Raw genomic sequence first — 13,539 nt, 5'->3', positions numbered from 1 at the left:
CCTCTATCTACTTCCCTGCTCAGGTGCTTGACCTAGTTGTAACTGCAGAGAGGTGGGAGTTGTTGGAACGCGACATCAACCCATTATCTTGCTGTTGTTACATTCACAGAGCACCTGCCTAGCAGCAGGATGTCTCACACTAAGACCTTGTTTTACCTGTTGTCTCTGTGTTCAAGCATGTCACCGTCTCTTGTTGTGGTATCTAAATGTCATATTTTTGCCGAGGCTAACCCTATAAAGATTTCACAAGCAACTGCTGGATTTGGATTGAGAAGGGAAAGGTTGACATTTCACTGTCAGAGCTTGTGCTGCGAGGTCTGGATGCCATGGGGAAGCCTTAATGCGGCAGACGTTCTGTTACCCTTGCTTAAAAATACTGCAAGGGCATTAGAGGTGTAAATGAGTGTGCCGTTTGCAGGACTCTGGCTGTGTGACTGATTAAGTTATCACTGTAGGAAAAACCAACCACAAATAAACATTGCATACTAAAATCTGGCAGCTGGTTTTAGCAAGTAGATGTTGCATTTGTAGAGCAAATGCAATGGATAGTACCTCTGACCTGATTTCCTGTGACAGGAATTACTTGAGCATCCAGACTTTTTACACACATGCAGCAGCTCCTCAGTTTATACTGCATTCCCTTTAAATCTCGCTCTGCTGCTCTCCTCCTTTCCCTGTCATTATAGGGAACCTCACCAGTTCTCCTTGGAAGTTTATTCCATCTTCTCATGCTGATGTTTGACAGCACTGGTGAACCTGTGGCTTTAGAATGTCTCGCAGAAGACTGAATTTGTTATTACCTCTAGACAGGCGAGCACCAAATGTGTATCATAATCCGTCTTTAGCCATGTGACCAAATTGTTTGATTCTCATCCATCTCTTTCTCAATTAATCAGTAAGTTAGTCTTTATTTATAGAGGCATTTCCATTAGCATCTAGGGCAACACAATGTGATTTTCTTAAAAATAAGATGCAACAAAACTACAGGAAAAATCCAGCAAATGAAGAGAAAAACAAAGTTATAGACTGGACAAAATAAATGCATCTAAATCTGCATTTAAGTGACCTTGTTTTGAAGGACAGAAAAAAATGCAATTCATTCAAACTGAGTTTCCAAACAAACTGGATTTATTTGGATTTTTTTACATTTGTGAATTAGATGAGAAGGATCTCAAGCCTTGAAAAATCACCATTCTGCTAAATTCAATCTAAGTTTATTACATATATTTTCACCTTTCTGATTTAGGAGTAAAATAAATGCAGAATTATTACTAATGATGTCGTCATCACAGTGTTTTACAATAATATAACAGTCTCAGATTTCTTATGCCATGCATTTGTACATCCTGACAATCACATTTGTCTATGTATTGATGTGCAGCTGTCAAGTCGTACCATTATGGCACACTGTCTTTTACTGTGCTACACATAGTTAATTTGGCAAGTTTCCAAATCATTGTTGAGCATTTAACCTGTCATTACGCCAGAAGCCGCACTGCAGCAGCCTCTGCTCTCTCTGGCTATAGCCATCATTCTGTCAGGTTTAACGCTCCACCTCTCTAGGAATCCTTCTTTCACTTGATTATCTGTCTCCTGCTCCCTCTACTGTGTCTCTCCTTCCATTTTCCCTTCTGTTATGCCTGCTCTTTTTTTTTAACTATCTCTCCTGTTAGAACCCACATAAATAAATCCACCTCTGCTTTTTTTTTTTTTTTTAGCTGAAAATGAAGAGTGCAATAGTATGCCGATGCATATGCAAATGTGTATTGAGGGGAAAACGAGACCAGGAGAGTGGGAGTGTAAGGAGGCAAGAAGCATTGCGTCATGGGGGTGTGTTGAGCCGGAGGAGGGATGAACCGGCTGTCTGTCAGTGACGCCAGTGGAACACGTGCGTTGGCTATGGCAGGGAAGACGTCTTGCAGCCTGTTATCTGGCTGTGGGCGAGAGGAGGCAGAGGCAGCCGCAGCTCCCTGTTGCTGACGGGTTGATAGAGGGGTTGTACTGTATGGCTGTGTGGGAATGAGTGTATGTCTGCGTGAACGCGTGCCGGTCTTAGACTGTGTGCATGTAGAGGCTGCATGAGCTGCAACCGGAGCTGCTGCTGCTACTGCTGCTGGAATTGGTGAATAATGCAAACAGAGGAGCCGGAGTTTGGATAGCATGGAAGAAACTAGATTAATAATGCATAGTGCCGGTTACGAGCTCTGCATTAGTTAGTTTTTTCTGAGACCTGTGGCTGCCTAAAATCTGCCTGACTCACTGACTTCCGACCTTCCTTTCTGCCTGCTTGACCAACGCAGAAATGTCTCACTACCATTTCATCAAATGTTGTAAGTAGCCATTCAGAGAACCTTTCTTGTGCACCTAATGCCAATTCTGTTGGATTTTCTATTTTGTATAGTCTCTCTGTATTTTTACTGCTGGCCTTATGTTAATAATTCATATGCTTAAATTTATGATAATTATGCAGCAAATTGTGGTCATCCTCTTGTCAAGGAAGCACAGTCTGAACTTCCAATGAGCATTTTTGTGTCTTTGGATAGTGTGTATGTGTGCTGTAAGTGGGTGTGTGAGCATGCTGCAGAGGAGCCGCTGCAGATGTAAAAAGTTGACCAGTGAATGCGGCAGGTAGCGGCAGAAGGGAAGAAAGATGAAATGGAACTGCAGAGCTGCAGAACCCATGAGTGTCTGGTATGTTCATGAACCACAGACAGACCAATGCGGAGACAGGATCGTTTCAGTCAGAGAGAAGGACAGATGGAGGGAGACTCGGGGTCGCACTGGAAGGAGAGACAGAAAGGCAACGATTTAAAAAAAAGAGAGATGAAAATGGGATGAGTGACATTGTGTAATGTGTCAAAATGTTGCAGAGGACTGACAAGCAGGCTCAGAGAGGAATGTGAGGACAGTGAGGAGTTTGAGTTATAATGGCAGGAAAAAAGGAGGAGAGAAGGTAATAAATGAGCTCTATAACCAAGGTGATGCAGTTTAAGCCCCTCCAACCTTCCTCCATTACTTCAAAGGCACTACCCCTACTTGTCTCTCACCTTAAGCCATCCCTCTTATTCTCTTGTGTATAAATGGTTTGTTTTTCAAATGTGCATGTCTGCAGTTTTCCACAATACAGTGTCCCATGCCGCTGTCTGTGTTATAAGCTGGAGCCTATTTGTTCTACATGTAATCAATAACTGATAGCCTGGAGATGGGATGGCAGGGGAAGACAGCTCTTGCTTTCTCTCTGTCTGGATGAACCTTCCTTCTATTTTGCTCCAATTCTTCCAGTTCTACTTCCTATCAGTCTTTCTCTCACATTTATATTATATTCATAAGTCCTCAGGCTCTCATCACACAACAGAAACTGTCATTGTGTGATCACTTTGTGCAGACCATCTTCACATTTGAGACTTTTGAAGAAAAAATTGGACAAACTTCAGTCCAAAAGCATGTTATGAGAATTTGTACAGTTTGCTTTTAAATAAACAGAACTTCCAATACTTACAAATGTATTCAAATGACTTGATTTGTTCCACAATCTGTCACCATAAAGCAGCACCTAATTTTGAAATGGAAGAAGAATTATACATTAATTATACATAAATAATCTGAAAAGAATTGTCTGCATCATTTACTCTGAATCCCTTGATGAAATCATTTGTTGTGGCCCTTTTTGTTCTTTTACCCATCTCCCTACTAGCTTTGCATATCTGGGGATTTATGTTTTTTTTCTTTCTTTTTTGCAAAATAATCAAGCTTTGACTGGGTGAAGCGCTTTAAAGTCTTCAAAGAATTTGAATTGAGGTTTGGAGTTCGACTGAGCCAAGCGAACACGTGAATGAGCTTTAAATCAAACCATCCTAATAATGCGGTTCTGGCTTTATGTGTGAAGGTGAACCTCTGTCCCAGCCTCCCAGCTTTTGTCTAAACTCAAACCAGTTTCCCTGTTGATGAAGAAAAACATCCTCGCTGCAGGATTTTGCCACTGTCAGACTCATGATTGAAACTCTACCAGATGTATAAAACCCTGAGCAGAAATTAAATGGGTGAATCACCTCAAGTTAAGCATTTCATCCACTACAGCACTATTGATGTACTTTTATTGTCCATGATGATCCTTTACCACAACTTGTTCATTGTTGGCTGTGTTTGAAGCAGACTTCAGACAATGTTTTATATGAACAGTAAGATATGTGGAGTTCTTGTTATTTTAGTTCTGATTTTGGTGAGTTTTTGCTAATTGTCAAGGTCCACTGATTTTTTTTTTTAGATTAAATGTAATTGAATGCAAAGGAATTTCCTACTCCTTTGTCTCTTGCACCAATTTCTTCTTTTAACAAATAGCTTACCAGCCAGCAGTGTGACGTGCAAACAATAATAAAAAATTCTTATGCAATTTAAAGATTTTGTTCTAGAGTGTATTGTGAAATTTCACGCCACTCATTGTTCTGAATGAGTCCAAACAGGTCACAATTTAATATGTTTAGGTGATCAGAACCCAAAACATAAAGGGAATCAATGCATACAGCAGTTCATGTCTAATTTGACAGGACAGATAATGTTGCATCTTGAAGCTCAGAAGAAACTGTTTAAACCATGCATTTAATATTAATATCTTTAGTAAAAATGCAATGTAGCTTCTGCTGTCATCATCTTTGTGTGCTAGTTTTAGTTGGCTAAATCTAAACCATTTGCATAATGTGCCGTGCATGAGTCATATTCGCACCAATGTGTCTTCTTACATGTGGTTTGTTATATGCAGGGAGGCTAAAGGATTATGTAGCTGTATCCTTGAAAGGCCTGTTTAATAAATGGTGCCTGTGTGGGTCTAACAGTGAAGGATGCAGTCCAGTATAAGAAGCTAAATCAAGAAAAATACCAGCATAAAGCATAAGATGGAAACTAGGACATTATTTCATGTCTTATGGCTGACAATGCCGATTTAGTACTGCACCAACTCTTAGGAACCAAATGTAACATGATTTTTTTTGTTTGTTTGTTTTTTACAAAAGTTAAAAGAAGTATTGAATTTGTATTGGTTCTAGAATATTTACAATACATCTTACCTTTTCGTCTTACCTTTTCACCTCTGCAAATAGAGCAATTACAAGAATTATGCAATAGCTTTTATTTGTGTACCAACTCCTTTGTTGGTTTTGGTTTCAGTCTAATCTCACACTCATTTTATTTTATAAGTGTGAGATTGGCTTGAAAATATGGTACAGTATCTATATTATATTCACGAGACCTTTCCCCCACTTTCAGTGACAAAATGTCAAAATGCGTCCCTTGAGAGAGAACTGTCTGATCTGCCGATGTTAAAATTGTAGCATAACCACAAGCAGCATCGTTCGGGAAACAAGGATTCTCATATTGAGCTTTTTGTATCATATCTTGCCTCCTCTATGCTCAGAGCAGATATCTATCGTAACTCAGGCTGGGAGAGTCTCCTGCAGAATATCTTCCACTGTGGAGTAAATATAAGAATATCAACTGCTGAAGAAGACATGTACACCTTTATGCAAATGTCTTTTTTTGTAAGATTCCTTTGATTCTGTTTAATACTACTTAGACCTTTAAGTAGACTTTCCACTTTTTTTCTAACTCATACTTTGAAGACCATTCTGACAGGGTTTGCTACATCAGTAATTAGATGGATTATTCACAAATGCATTTCAAAATTTTTTTTAGTTAGGGTGAATAATGCAAGACTATCACTACACATACCTTTAAACTAATACTTTAAGCATTTTTGATTTGATTTCAGTATTCTGACTTTCTAGTAGGGGTCTGTCAGCACATCAGATGTAGGTTTGGAAATATTTGATGACATTATCTTGCAAAAAAATCTCAAAATCTCTTGCATGGTGCAGACATCTTCTAATACCAGCTTCCTCCACAGATTTTCCATCAGATTTAGTATTTAGACCATGCTAAATAGATTGTTTTTTTTAAACCAATTTGATTGGTGATACCTTTATAAGCTAAAAAACAAAATTTTATGTTTTTTTTTTTAAAATTACACTAGACCATAATAGTTCCTCCACCGTGATTCATAGTGAGCAGGCTGTTTTTAAGGTGAGCAGTTGAAGTGAACCACTATTACATCCCTGCTTGCAAAGCATCCCAAAAACAGCTGACTGGGGCAGGAGTAAAGAAGTGTTAGAGTGTTGGTGATGCAGCAGACTGCCTTTCCGCTGCACATTTTTGGCACATTGTTTTTTGCCATTAAGGTAAGGTATGCGAAGACAGAACATAATATTGGATTTAGCATATTACCTACTACTGTAGGTAAGTTCAAGTGAAACTTGAACTTTAAAAAAAATGAGTCTGTGACATGCCATTGTGTTAAATTTTTTAGAAATGAAGATGTCTAAACCGCATTATGTGTCATGTACTATATCAATAACAAACTCATTTATACTTTATCCCCTTTGTTTCATTGCTTCCTTGGTTTTTGAAAGCTCACGCTGAATATTTCCCGCCTGATTTGTAATTTATAAAACATCAGAGGAAGACCAAAGATTGGCTAAGCTTTGGAGGCTGATGATGGAAATGTTTTGTGAAAGAGGCTTCTGTTACATATAAAACACAAATACTTGTCTTCAAGGGGCAGAATAATATAAAATTGACTTTTTTGAGCCTTACATCATGTTAATAATGTTATTCCCGTATCAAAAACATACCTTTAGCTTTGCCTTGATTCTTTCATACATATTTTAGATATTCTTTAATTTCTCATGGCAACCATTTGGCTGTCCAAAATGCCTGGTTGGACCTAGTAGCACCTTATAGGGGTGGAACAGGACTTTTTAGACAGAATCCCAATTTCAAGGCGTTAAATCAGGAAGTAAAATTTCTTTTAAGTCACATTTAATATAAATACCTGAATACAAAACAGCATAGCAAACTTAATTATGCTATGACGTAGCATTATGTGCCTGGAAAACACATAATGCTACGTCTTTAAAGGTCCCGTAGGTCCTTCAATGTTGCTGTTGTCTTCTGTCTTTTTATCAAACTGGGAGAAGCATACAGTTTTTGTTGACACTTGTGATATTCATAAAAGTGTATATTATTCGGTTTGTACCCTTCTCCTGCCTTTAGCCAAAGCATGCAAGTGAGCAAATATCAACAAAATAAACTTCATCATCCGTTAATCAGATTTTACATATTTAATTGTATGTGTGCCCTAAAGGAGGCTGATTCTTTAACTGGATCAAAAGTTGCTTCAACAAGCCACTGGTCTAACAGTGGGCACTTGTATGCAACTGTTGTTGATGCTTCTGCTTATTTTTAAAATTTCTCTTTAGAATTTGTGTTTTAGTTTAATTTTACAGAGTATGCATAATATTAAAGATTTTAGATAATTTATTATTATGCATCACAAAAACATTGTATTATTTCAGGATTTTGTACACTATTCTACTATGCTGCTTTCTTTATCTTTGATTTCTTGTAAATTCATGGTTTCCACACCAAAAAGCAAGCTATGAATTGTGAAACTTTTTTCACAAACGTTTTGCAGTTCATCCACCGTCTATGAAGGATTGTTGAAGTGAAAATTTTATTATTGTAATTAAGGATCTGTCATTGATCACAGATCATATAACTACTGAAAGGATTTTAAAAGATTTTGCATTATGTGTGTGTATTTGTGTTTGTTCTGAGTGACAAGCAACAGTTAGAGAATCTGGTGAAATGATGAGCTTTACCTTCTTACACACACTTCTGTTTGGTGCCTGAATACAAAACAGCTTTTTTTTCACAGTCTAAGCAGGCCAGATGGCACTGATGTATTGTCTGGTTTTGTGGGTGCGTGTCTGTGCGTGCGCGTGTGCTTGTGTGTGGGTGTGTGTGTGGGTGTGTGTGTGTGTGTGTGTGTGTGTGTGTGTGTGTGTGTGTGTGTGTGTGTGTGTGTGTGTGTGTGTGTGTGTGTGTGTGTGTGTGTGTGTGTGTGTGTGTGTGCACAAGGGTTGAGAGGGCAGGTGTTTGAGTCAATATGTAGATGCTTATCAAACAAGAAAAAGGCGGATGGAAAGCCAGTCCTTTTGTCAGTGAAGATGGCCTGATAAAGATCTCCACAAAACACTTTTCAGTCCATATGAATGTAAAAGAACAGCTGCACAATGTGTGCCGTGTACACAAAGGAGCAACACTCACATCTGTTTGAGGACTTTTGGGGACATATTTTAATTTGCTCTAATATTTAACTTTGATATCTATGGACATTTTCAGTAAATGGTACCATTTCTTATAATGCAAGAACACATAAGAGTATCAAATACCAATTGGACGAAAGGGAAATGTACCGTAGAATAATGATCAGGTTTCACAATGAACTCACGCAATAAAGTTACAGTAACACTGCTTCTTATAATTTTTCAGTACAAATAAATACCTGCATGACATATTTTACGAGTGTAGTTTTCTAAAAAGTTTATTTGATCTTGCCTTAACTTTTTATAATTCATAAGGTGCACTGATGGACTAAAATAAAAATTTTAATAATTTTTATTTTAGTATTTGTTTTTAATAATTTTATTTTATATTTGTTTAAACAAATATTTAAAATGACTCTCATCTCTTACTTTAGACTAGACTTAAATTAAAAGTTTGTGACAGACAAAATACCAAGAATGTTGCACAACAGGGCCATATGAAAAGATGATGCAGTAGTGGGAAACAAACGCATGTGGCTGGACAACGTGCTGTGCTTCAAAAATGCCCCAGATTCCAAACCTTTGACCCGATGAGCAGGCTGAAAGAACGAGATAATAGAAAATAGTTACTGCGTTCTCAGACACAGACAGTGAAGAGTCTAAAATGCTCCAAGGAGTGAAGCATAATAAGATTCAGGAACAAAGAAGCAGGAGAGAGAGCTTTATGGAAAAAGAATAAGATATTGCAATAACAGGGTGAAGTCGGGCAACTTGGTGAGTCACAAAGAAAACATGACATGCTGTGTCTCTGCAAAGACGTCTTCATTCACATATTTTCCCTGTCCTCTCCTCTGGGTTGGCTCTGACCTGAATTTGTCATAGTTGGGCTATGAGCTGCAGCTGGCACCCTGTGTATACACTGATCAAACATAGCAATATCACCACCTGTCTAATATTAAGCCCTCATTTTGCTACTGTGGTTTCTGTCGTCCAGCTGTCAAGTAGCAGATCTTTTAACTGCAAGTTTGTAGCTGGACCAAGCTCTCGGTCGAGTGAGAGTTAGATACAGGAAGGTTTGTCAATCCATTCCCTGCTTTGATTCATCAGAGTCTGTAAAGGACTGGCAGCAGCAGCAGTGTTTGGTAATCCTAACCCTTAAACCTTCTGCACATTTTGAGTCGGTTGGCTGAAAGTAGGATTCTCTACTTTAACCTTCCTTACAAGAAAAACAGATTTTCTCTATTTGGAAATATTTTCAGTCCCCAAAACACTGACAGTAATTGCATGGAGATTAAATGTGCAACACCTCCACTCTAATGAAAATGCAGGGGTTATAAAGCTGCAGTCAGCAAACTATAAGCTTCCTGGCAAGTTGATTTCAATAAAATCAATACAGACCACCTCATGAATTGTTTTAGATGTTTTTTTTATGCTGTTCTCTTGAAACCACTGCATTTTTATGAAAGGTTATCAGTCTGAGAATTTCAAACCAGCACAAGTTCTGAGCATGTGCTAGAAATTAATGTGGCTATTTTCCTCATGTTACCATTGTTTAATTATTTTACTGACCAATTTTTTTGGTCTCAGCACATTACCTAGGAAGTTATTTCTTACTTTATGATATCTTGTAGACTCTGCCAGGTCTCTCTTTAATGTTTTTGCTCCACCTGTCAGTGTTTATTGTGATGGCTAATTAGTATCCATAAACAATCAGTTCAATTTCAACACTAAGTAATGTTTTTTTTCCCCCCCAATATATCCACGTTCCTCCAGTATTTCCAAAAACTTTTATTGTCATCTCACTCTTAACCCATCTGCTGTACCTGCTAATGATTCAGGCATTACAGTCTCACCAGCTGCTCATCATGTAATCGCTTTCACTGAGCAACAGGGAGATCATGCACAGTCAGTAGAATCATAACACTGTTGGGATTAGAGAAAACAAACCATAAAACACTGAAATGCCTCACTCAACCCATCTCAGGCCAAACAGACAGCAAATATGTTTCACAGTAAATATGCTAAGTGGTTGCCCACACATAACAGGCCACCTGCTGACACTGATATTTGAACACCTAAACAATAACGCAGATGTACAGCCCTACCTAGAGGTGATCCTCACAGTGTTTTATCTCAAACAAGCTTTTTTCTCATCGGCTCCCTGTCAAACTGTTGAGTTAACACCTTGGATAGAGGTGCTTTCATATGACTGGCCTTTCTTCCTTCTTTGTTCATAGGCTGAAGTGAGAGCGCTGCCCACCACAAATAATGTTCTGGCCGGAATACGGTGCGCTACTTGATAAAATATAATTTGATGAAGCTTAGAGGCAGATAAATTTTTCTTAAGGAATATTAATAATCGACGTACTTGAATCATTCGAGGAATCATTTCAGCCATAAAAAATATCAACAGTTTCGTGAATATCTGTCATGTTCAATGCCTAAACAAAAGCCTTACTTTCTCTCTTTTCTCTTTTTTTCTCATTAGGTTGTTTCCAGCTATGTAACGTTTTCCGTCAGAACATGGAGATAGACCAGTGTCTGCTGGAGTCTCTCCCGATTGGCCAGCGCCAGCGGCTGGTCAGAAGAATGCGCTGTGACCAAATAAGGGCATATTACGAGAGGGAAAAGAACCTACAGCGGCAGCAAGGTGGAGTCAAAGTTCGAGCCCCATCCAAGAAGTACCGCATCCGCTTCAGGCAATCTGATGTCATCCAAGACGCTATCATCCGCCATGATGACAAAGAAGGTGTGTGTGTCCACATGGTACAGCCTCAGCATTGATACCTCTTGAATACCGGCCGACGGTGGGGTTCGTTTTGTAACCGGTGGGTTGCAGATTCGAAACCTCGCACCGTTTGTCTCAGGTGTGTCCTTGGACAAGACACTTCATCTACCTTGACTTCTGGTGGTGGTCGGAGGGCCTGGTGGTGCCGGTGAATTCCAGCCTCGTTTCTGTCATACATAGCTCACCACCATCAGTTTCAGAGCGACTGAATGTAATATAAAGCAATCTCGAGTCCTCTGGAGAGAATAAAGCGCTATATAAGTACATAATTTCCACATTTTATCTCACTATAAGTACAGACTTAAATGTATTTTGTTAGAATTATGTGATAGATCTACACCAAGAGCATTAGTGATCAAATAGCATCAAGAAGACCATAAGAGACCAGTCAAGAAAGAAAAGATTAAATTGGTGTTATGTTATAAAATATTAAGCCTTGAATATTTCACAGATTACTTTTCAAATTATTATCCAAAAAATTTAAATAGTATGCATGGCCTACCACCTAAAATGATAAGTGATGATAAAAGAAGAGAATCTGGTCTTTTATGAAGAAGTGGCAAGACAAAAGTTATTATTGAAAAACACACTATAAGTAACTTTTGTAGTTTACCTCAAGCAATGAAAGGGACATAGCAATATGTCAAAGAATCAGCTTTGATTAACCCAAAATTCAACATGTTGGGTTAAATTTCAGATTACCCTGAACATGACATCTCCATTGTGAAAAATGACAGTGACACAAAAATAGTGTGGGGCCTTTATTATGTAAGGAAAGGATGGATCATAAGAGTTGATGGATTAATATAGCTATGTAAAGTGCTTCAGAGAGGAACTGGGTTCATCGCCCTGCCAGACAACAACCAACATTAATATCTCAATGTTTTAGCTTCACAACCAAATGCTGTTGAAAACCACAAGACTAAAACAACACTCTGACTCACACATAACTGAGCTGGAGCTATTTTGATTCAGGGGGATTAAAACAAATCCATCAAATACTTTTAAAGTTTCTACTAGAAAAAAATTAAAAACTAATGTTTCCTTTTCCTTTAATTTTTATATTTAGCCCAACGTTTTGCTGGCGTAACATTAAACATGCCAATAATTGCATTGTACCAAAATGAAAAGAGGCCCAAAAGCCTCTAAAACTGTGGCAAAGTACTGTGCGTATTTAGGAGTGTGCATGCTTGCTAGTATTTAGAAAGCAGGGGTGCACATGTTGACAAATGAGTGACAAACTGCATCTGACTCGGGCAACACTAATGCAGGAGTTGTGAGCCAAAACAGAGCTGCTCACTCCAGCTCAGCCAATTTGTTCAGCTGGAAGCTGCCCACTCAACTGAGGAAAGCAGAAACAAGCTTTTATCCTTGTTCAAACTGTCCTCAAGGACAAAAGTACCTGAGCAGGGAGGATTTCTGATGTTGATAGGAGAAGGTGATTTTGAAGAACACCTTTGCAGATAAAACAATCGCATTTTCTTTATTTCTGCGATACTAAGCTGTTCTGCGAATCATGCAGTCTTGATAAGTTTACTTAGACATAAAGGTAAAGTTATCAAGATAACATGTAACAGTTCTTTTGTTGCTTTAATCATGTTGGTATGAACATAAATCAAGTCAATCAGACAATCAGCTGTAATTTGTACAGTTAATTTAGTGTTTTTTCCAGTTAAATTCTTATTCCAAGATTTTATCAGGAAGCCAGGGAAATGGAACCTACTCTCACTATTTCCATCTGTAAACGCATTAATTCAGCACCAATATATTGGTGAAATTTTATCACCAATATCAAATTTCACCAAGATTCTTAAGAATCTTATTAAGATTTTTATAAGATAAAGATCTTATTCAACAAGATTCTTATCTTGTTTAACAAGAACAAGATTTGATCCTTATTAAGAATCAAATAAGGTCACAAAGATGTGCTTTGATTCATAAATGGGAATAATCTTGAAATCAGCTCATTTTCTGTTGGATTAAAACTAATAATTTTATCAAGAAACTCGTAGATTTGTTTTTCTCAGTGTTTGTCACATTTAATTGTGGAGTTAAAGCTAAAATTATGCTAATGAGTTTGTATGCGCGTCAGCCTGAATCTGAATAAGCAAGACAGAGCTTAACAAAAACTAAAGGCCTGAATTGCTGCATCTCCACTTTGTGCAGCAACTTTTACTCTTAGTGGTTTACGACAGAAGAAAAGAGCAGAGCAAGATGCCGAACTCTGGTGGAGAGAGCTCATTTGTTCATTTACCTATTGCTACGATAACAAGACTTTTTTCTGTATTACTTTTTCCTCCATCTCAAGCTTGGTACAATGGAACTCGCTGTTAAAAACACTCTCAGCGCAGTTTTTATGAGATTATTTTGTCAATAAACTTGTGAAATTCAAAAGGACTTCAAGCTCCACTTTGCAAGGCATTGATTTCTGTCCAAGTTCAGTGCCTTTCTTTTGTTTATGACACTGGCTGCCAGTCATTTACCCAGCTGTCGGGAAATATTTGTGTCTCACCAGCACTCTTTGCAGGTCAGTGTGTTAATCTCTTCACCCTGGCTGCCTGTCTATGGGTTTCATGGGCTTTCTGTGAGCAGCTG

At 38.2% G+C, this 13,539-nt stretch overlaps 1 protein-coding gene across 1 annotated transcript in view; it reads left to right on the top strand.

The window, feature by feature from the left end:
• The first annotated feature begins 1,918 nt into the window (after positions 1-1,918).
• Positions 1,919-13,539, top strand: part of myo16 (myosin XVI) — a 95,485-nt gene continuing 83,864 nt past the window's right edge. The window contains exons 1-2 of the mRNA XM_055031731.1: positions 1,919-2,330; positions 10,645-10,905. Coding sequence (XP_054887706.1) covers positions 2,303-2,330; positions 10,645-10,905 — 289 coding nt within the window. The 5' untranslated portion in view covers positions 1,919-2,302. The remainder of the gene's footprint in view (positions 2,331-10,644; positions 10,906-13,539) is intronic.

This window comes from Poeciliopsis prolifica, unplaced genomic scaffold, assembly GCF_027474105.1.
Source record: "Poeciliopsis prolifica strain line A6 unplaced genomic scaffold, Auburn_PproV2 SCAFFOLD007, whole genome shotgun sequence".
Lineage (NCBI taxonomy): Eukaryota > Metazoa > Chordata > Actinopteri > Cyprinodontiformes > Poeciliidae > Poeciliopsis > Poeciliopsis prolifica.
The sequence above is the reverse complement of the archived record's forward strand: the minus strand, read 5'-3'. Positions and strand labels throughout refer to the sequence as shown.